The 7,248-nt window shown below is 54.9% G+C and overlaps 1 protein-coding gene across 2 annotated transcripts in view; it reads left to right on the top strand.

The window, feature by feature from the left end:
* Nucleotides 1–6,592, top strand: part of SPINT1 (serine peptidase inhibitor, Kunitz type 1) — a 13,873-nt gene extending 7,281 nt beyond the window's left edge. The window contains exons 3-11 of one of the 2 annotated variants that reach the window (XM_011932602.1): nucleotides 1,538–1,665; nucleotides 1,904–2,042; nucleotides 2,122–2,292; nucleotides 2,470–2,496; nucleotides 2,817–2,942; nucleotides 3,060–3,110; nucleotides 4,308–4,478; nucleotides 4,694–4,741; nucleotides 5,193–6,592. In XM_011932602.1, the coding sequence (XP_011787992.1) occupies nucleotides 1,538–1,665; nucleotides 1,904–2,042; nucleotides 2,122–2,292; nucleotides 2,470–2,496; nucleotides 2,817–2,942; nucleotides 3,060–3,110; nucleotides 4,308–4,478; nucleotides 4,694–4,741; nucleotides 5,193–5,404 (1,073 nt within the window). In that variant the 3' untranslated portion in view covers nucleotides 5,405–6,592. Of the gene's footprint in view, nucleotides 1–1,537; nucleotides 1,666–1,903; nucleotides 2,043–2,121; nucleotides 2,341–2,469; nucleotides 2,497–2,816; nucleotides 2,943–3,059; nucleotides 3,111–4,307; nucleotides 4,479–4,693; nucleotides 4,742–5,192 lie in introns of both variants that reach the window. The other variant, XM_011932601.1, reaches the window with a different exon arrangement.
* The last annotated feature ends 656 nt before the right edge of the window (nucleotides 6,593–7,248 follow it).

The raw sequence follows: 7,248 nt of genomic DNA, 5'->3' as shown, positions 1-7,248 counted from the left end.
GGTGGGTGCCTGTAGTCCCAGCTACTTGGGAGGCTGAGGCAGGAGAATGGCGTGAACCCAGGAGGCGGAGCTTGCAGTGAGCCCAGATCGCATCACTGCGCTCCAGCCTGGGCAACAGAGCGAGACTCCGTCTCAAAAAAAAGAAAAAAAAAAACAAACCAGAAACAAAAACAAACAGAAAGTAGCAACAGAAATTTGGCCAGGTGCAGTGGCTCATGCCTGTAATCCCAGCACTTTGGGAGGTTGAAGCAGAAGGATCACTTGGGGTCAGGAGTTCAAGATCAGCCAGGCCAATGTGGTGAAACCCCATCTCTACTAAAAATACAAAAATTAGCCGGGCATGTTGGTGCACACCTGTAATCCCAGCTACTCGGGAGGCTGAGGCAGGAGAATTGCTTGAACCCTGGAGGCGGAGGTTGCAGTGAGCCAAAATTGTGCTACTGCACTCCAGCCTGGATGAGAGTGAGACTCCATCTCAAAAAAAAAAAATTATTCTCGCACAGTTCTGGGGGCCAGAAGCCGCAAGTCAAGGTGTCAGCAGGGCTGCGCTCCCTCCAAAGACCCTAGGGGAGAATCCTTCCTTGTCTTTTCCAGCTTCTGGTGGCCCCAGGCGTACCTTGGCTGTGGCTGCATCACTCTAGTCTCTGCCTCTGTCTCCGCGTGCCCTTCTCTTCCTTCACTCTGTCTTCTCTTGTTTCTTATGAGGATACTTTGTCATTGGATTTGGGGCCTCACCAGCTCATCCGGGATGATCTCATCTGGAGATCCTAATCACTTCTGCAAAGTCCCTCTTCCCACATCAGACCACGGTTATGGTCCCAGGGGTTAGATGTGAACATATCTTGGAGGGGCCGCTATTCAGCCCCTACAGGTAGGGATCCTGCACTGTGCTTGTCACCCTCCCTCATCCCTGACCCTGAGGTGGGGAAGCCTCAGACACAGGCACTGTCAAGTCAAGGAAGGGTGTGGCTCTCGGGACCCCTTGTAACTGGAAGCCGAGTCTGTCTGAGGTGTTTCTATTGTAGAAAATAGAAACAAGCCCATCCCCTCACGAGTGTGTGTGTGTGTGTGTGTGTGTGTGTGTGTGTGTTTACTCACTAAGATCCGATGGCAATTTGTTCAGTAATTTGCTTCAGAAAGAGGGTTTTACAGCTGGGCGTGGTGATTGCACCTTTAGTCCCAGCTACTCACGAGGCTGAGGCAGGAGGATTGCTTGAGTTTGAGGCTATAATGGCCATGATCGAGTCTGTGAATAGTCACTGTGCTCCAGCCTAGGAAACATAGCAAGACCCTATCTCTAAAAAAAAAAGGAAAGAAAGTGGGTTACAACATAAAAATATCTTCAGTGTACCAAAAACATGCTGTCTCTGAATAGAGATCAAGAAGCTGGTTCTGTTGTGGGCTCCCACCTGCACCCCATGCAGGGTGCAGAGTCCTCGTTTGGTCTAGGTGGGGCCCATACTGTCACCACCCCACTTTGCTCCTAGGAGAAGCCTGGTCCATCTAGTGACCTTATCTCACTTTCTCTCCCCACCAGGGTCTGGAATCCCCAAGACCTGGGCGGGCATAGACTTGAAGGTACAACCCCAGGAACCCCTGGTGCTGAAGGATGTGGAAAACACAGATTGGCGCCTGCTGCAGGGTGACACGGATGTCAGGGTAGAGGTGAGACACTGGGCTGACTCTCCGACCCCGGCCTCTGCCTTCCAGCCTTCTGGGAGCCCCTTTCTGGGGCCCTAGGCCAACCAGTGGCCCCGGATGGGATGGAGTGGAGAGAGGCTGAAGATGCATTTAATCCAAGTCCCCCCGGCCTCACCAGGGGTGTGGGTGTGTGTCTGGCCGAGCCTGGGGCAGCCCAAGGCATCAGGGGGTGCCCAAGCCTGATGGCCACTCTTGTGTGCAGAGGAAAGACCCAAACCAGGTGGAACTGTGGGGACTCAAGGAAGGCACCTACCTGTTCCAGCTGACAGTGACTAGCTCAGACCACCCAGAGGACACGGCCAACGTCACAGTCACTGTGCTGTCCACCAAGCAGACTGAAGGTGAGGGAGGGGTGAGGAGGCAGCACCTGGAGCCCCTGCGGATTGGCTGCACGGTCCCCTCATGAGCTCTCCCCCGTAGACTACTGCCTCGCATCCAACAAGGTGGGCCGCTGCCGGGGCTCCTTCCCACGCTGGTACTATGACCCCACGGAGCAGATCTGCAAGAGTTTCGTTTATGGAGGCTGCTTGGGCAACAAGAACAACTACCTTCGGGAAGAAGAGTGCATTCTAGCCTGTCGGGGTGTGCAAGGTGGGCCTTTGAGAGGCAGCTCTGGGGCTCAGACGACTTTCCCCCAGGGTGAGTGGTCTCTCTTCTGTGGCCAGGGAGGTGGGTGGTGAGAGTTCTCCCTTGCCCACCCACCCCAACCATCTTATCCCCACTGGAACCTGGTCGTGCCTCCTCTCACTTCTCTGTTCTCTCTCCCAGGCCCCTCCATGGAAAGGCACCATCCAGGTGGGCTTTACTCCCGTCCCCATCCCCCATCCCCTCCACGTCTCCAGCCCATATCATCCCCATGTCCCTGAGCAGCCTGCCTTTGCCCAAGCCATTCCTCCCCTCAGAGTTTATGGAAGGACCGCAAACATCCCTCCCCTTCCAGCCCAGCATCCTCCTGTGAGGATCCGCCCAGTCTGCGGGGAGAGGAGGGGGACTGGTGGAAAGGGAATGGGGGATGTGCTGTGTCTGGGCAGAGAGGCCCAGGTAGAAGATGAACCCTGGGCAGTTGTTCTTTGCTTGAGCCTGACCTCCCCTCCACCCGTCCCGCCCCCACCCAGTGTGCTCTGGCACCTGTCAGCCCACCCAGTTCCGCTGCAGCAATGGCTGCTGCATCGACAGTTTCCTGGAGTGTGATGACACCCCCAACTGCCCCGACGCCTCCGACGAGGCCACCTGTGAAAAATGTGAGGCCGGGGGATAGAGGGGGTTGGGTAGCAGACAGGGAGGTCCTGACAGCCTTGCCCTGAACCCCTGTTGGAGACCCTTGTTGGGGCTGAGCCTCTGACCTTTCATCTCTGCAGACACGAGTGGCTTTGATGAGCTCCAGCGCATCTATTTCCCCAGTGACAAAGGTGAGATCCTCCCCAGGTGCCCTGGATCAGGGCAGACTCTGACACTGCCATCCTCACTATTTCCATCCAGCAGTGCCTGAGGGGCCTGCCGGGTGTGCGGGCCTGTGGGCACGAAGAGCCGGGGTGGGCTCCCAGTTCTCCAGATGCTCAGCTTCTTCCCTGGCTGGCTCCTGGGCTCTCTTCTGTGGCTCTCTGTTTTCCAGGCATCAGTCATTCTCTGAACACCTTCATAATTTCAGCCGTGCCCACAGCATATTGCTCAGATCCTAATCAGTTAATTTTTAAATGTAATATATTAAAAAGGAACTTTCACATCACTACCATAAATGGGAAGCCACTATTACTTGCCAAACATTAAAAAACAACAAAAATAAACATAATAAAACAAAAGTTTTAGCTTGCCAGGTGCAGTGACTCACGCCTATAATCCCAGCACTTTGAGAGGCTGAGGCGGGCAGATTGCTTGAGCTCAGGAGTTCAAGACCAGCCTGGGCAAATGGCAAAACCCCATCTCTACAAAAAATAGAAAAATTAGCCAGGTTATGCGTTCCTGTACTCCTCAGGAGTACAGGACTCAGGAGGCTGAGGTAGGAGGATCACTTGAACCTGGGAGATGGAGACTGCAGTCAGTTGAGATGGCACCACTGCACCTCAGCCTGGGCAACAGAGTGAGACCCTGTCTCAAAATAATAATAATAATAATAGTAAGCTCTAGCTGGATGCTGTTGCCTGCCAAGGCTCAGACCCTGAGGCCCATCCTCTTTGTTAAGAAAGGTAAATCAGCCAGGCGTGGTGGCTTACACCTGGAATCCCAGCTACTAGGGAGGCTGAGGTGGGAGGATCGCTTGGCCTAGGAGTTTGAGGTCAATCTGGGCAACATAGCAAGACCCTGTCTAAAAAAATGAAGTAAACCACCCAGTGTTGGAAAACTGAGACTGTGACCCAGTCAGAAAAGCTGAAAGAAAATTGAAATAACGATGAGTCAGCGTAGTTTACTTTTGTGCCTACAATTATTGTCCAGGGTTTGTCTTCCCTTTTCTGGCACCACTGCAGCTGGGCCAGGTGTTTAGGGGCCTCTCAGGCCCTCCCTGGGCCGTGGTGGGTGGGGAGGTGCTGGGCAGCAGCCACATGGAGCCTAGCAGAAGGTGGCAGGGAGGCCGTGGACTTGCTCACCACAGCCTGCTCCATACCGCCCAGGGCACTGCGTGGACGTGCCAGACACAGGACTCTGCAAGGAGAGCATCCCGCGCTGGTACTACAACCCCTTCAATGAACACTGTGCCCGCTTTACCTATGGCGGTTGTTATGGCAACAAGAACAACTTTGAGGAAGAGCAGCAGTGCCTCGAGTCTTGTGGCGGCATCTCCAGTGAGCGGGCCAGTGAGAGGGTGGGCATGTACAGGGGGAAGGCTTAGCCAGTGGCCTCCACTCTGTCCCCAGGCCCGTGGGAGTCACCGCTCCATCCTCAGAGTGCCTAGAGTAGGGGGTAGGAGAGGATGGCAGTGCGGGGTCTGGGGCACTGGGGAGCAGCCGAGTCTCTGAGCCCTTAGTGCTGACTGGTCTCTCCCCTCATCATTCTGCAGAGAAGGATGTGTTTGGCCTGAGGCGGGAAAACCCCATTCCCAGCACAGGTAAGCCCTGGTCTGTCCTGTAACTGAGGTTGGCATGTAGGTATCAGCTCACGGATCAACTCCATCTGATAGGTTGTGACAGCCCAACCTGTGTTGAGAAGGATGCCAAGGTGGCCTATAGGGACAGAGTACCGTAATCAAATAGGGATGCCTGCCACACATGAGGGAGGGAGCACAGTAAAGTGCGTGCCGATGTCTGTCAGCAGCGTCCCAGGCTTCCCCCAAGCTAACTGCAAGGAATGCAGTTTGAGCTGAGACCTGAGGCCCACCAGAGTTCCTCTGAGCTCCCGCACAGAGCTGTTGAGCTGCTCATATGTGGGAGGTCTGAGTTGGGTGCCCATGTCCTTCCACACCTGGCATCCATTTGACTTGGTTCCTTCCATAGAGTGGGGGTGGGTGTCAGAACCAGGCAGGCTATGGGAGCCCCTTATTCTACCCCTTCTTCCCTCAGGCTCTGCGGAGATGGCTGTCGCAGTGTTCCTGGTCATCTGCATTGTGGTGGTGGTAACCATCCTGACTTACTGCTTCTTCAAGAACCAGAGAAAGGACTTCCGCAGACACCGCCACAGCCACCACCCACCACCCACCCCTGCCAGCTCCACTGTCTCCACTACCGAGGACACGGAGCACCTGGTCTATAACCACACCACCCGGCCCCTCTGAGCCTGGGTCTTGCCGGCTCTCAGCTGGCCCTGCTTCCTGCTTGCCAAGGCAGAGGGCTAGGCTGGGAAAAACTTTGGAACCAGACTCTTGCCTGCTTCCCAGGCCCACTGTGCCTCAGAGACCAGGGCTTCAGCCCCTCTTGGAGAAGTCTCAGCTAAGCTCAGATCCTGAGAAAGGGTTTGGAAGGAGCAGAAAACCCTTGGGCCAGAAGTACCAGACTAGATGGACCTGCCTGCATAGGAGTTTGGAGGAAGTTGGAGTTTTGTTTCCTCTGTTCAAAGCTGCCTGTCCCTACCCCATGGCGCTAGGAAGAGGCGTGGGGTGGTATCAGACCCTGGAGGCCACAGCCCCGTCCTCCAGAGCTCCTCTTCCACGCTGTGCCCAGGGCTGGGAGGAAGGCCTTCCCTGTGTAGTTTGTGCTGTAAAGAGTTGCTTTTTGTTTATTTAATGCTGTGGCATGGGTGAAGAGGAGGGGAAGAGGCCTATTTGGCCTCTCCATCCTCTCTTCCTTTTCCCCCAAGATTGGGCTCCCTGCCCTTGACCAGCCCCAACCTGGCCTAGACCAGCAGACAGAGCCAGGAGAGGCTCAGCTGCATCCCGCAGCCCCCACCCCCGGGGTTCTCCGACATCACAGTCCAGCCCGCCCACAGGGTAATAAAAGTGGTTTGTGGGGTTTCTGGCTCTGTTCTATGGGCCAGGAGGGAGACAGGATTGCTGGGGGGTGATGGGACTATCCTGTTCAGCTGGTTCAGGCTTTGGCCACCCCGTTGAGCAGGTTTTCCCATCGTCTCTCTCGAAACTGGCCTGGCCCCTGAGGGTAGCGAGCAGTGCCAGGTTTGACCACCAGAGGGGAGGAGTGAGAGGGCCATGGGAGCCACGAGTGTGGGGAGGCTGCAGTGCTGCTGTGCAGCATTTCTTCCTGGTGTGATCCTCTCCACAAGCCGGCTGAGCTCTCCACAGTTCTGTTCGTTTGGAGGCTGGGGTTAGGGGTGTACAGGCACCGTGGCTCCTACCTCCACCGGTTAGGGCCCAGGTGACTGGCTGCCTTCCTCCCCACAGAAGCCCTGGCTTCTGCGCTGGAGTGCAGCACCTGCTAACCAGGCTCTGAGCTCCTTCCCAGGAGCCTTTAGTGGAGACACTCCACTCCAACCCACACCTCTACATTTGTTCAAGTTACCTCTTGGTGCCCCCCCCCAAAAAAAGAAAAAAATACTTTGAGCTCATTTCCTCGTTCATTCAGTGAATTATATTGAGCTCCTCTGTGCCAGACACTGCCAATCATTAGAAATTTGATACTTCCGAGAGAGGCACAGAGGAAGCACCATTTAAATGCTTTACACATCTCGAGTTGCTGGCGCTGCACACAACCCTTGTGATGACAATACAATCGTCCCCATTTTACAGGTGAAGAAAGTAGTTCATTGAAGTTGCCTTCCCAAGGCCCTAGAGCTGGGATTGGGGGACTGGATCCCCAGAGTCTAGTCTTACAAAAGAGGTAGCAGGGTTGGGGTGAGGGGTCACTTAAAAGCAAATTGTAAGCAAGTACAACTGCCATGAATGTACATATATGAAGTTATAAGTGTACAGCTCAATGAGTTCCCACAATGACACACACCTCTGAGGCAAGCACCCAGATCAAGAAGCAGAACCTTCTTAGCACACCGGAACAGGCCTTCTTTTGATGGGTAACACCTGGTTTTGCTCTCAGCCTGGACCACCTCCCCATTTTGCACACCTCAGCCTAATCTCAAAACCTTCCCACAGAACCCCAGGCGGTGGACACTCCCTGCCTCACACCCCTGTGTCTGCTAACAACACCCTGAGCCCAGAGCACCTCTTATTTC

The sequence above is a fragment of the Colobus angolensis genome, unplaced genomic scaffold (assembly GCF_000951035.1).
Source record: "Colobus angolensis palliatus isolate OR3802 unplaced genomic scaffold, Cang.pa_1.0 Scaffold97, whole genome shotgun sequence".
Lineage (NCBI taxonomy): Eukaryota > Metazoa > Chordata > Mammalia > Primates > Cercopithecidae > Colobus > Colobus angolensis.
The sequence above is the reverse complement of the archived record's forward strand: the minus strand, read 5'-3'. Positions and strand labels throughout refer to the sequence as shown.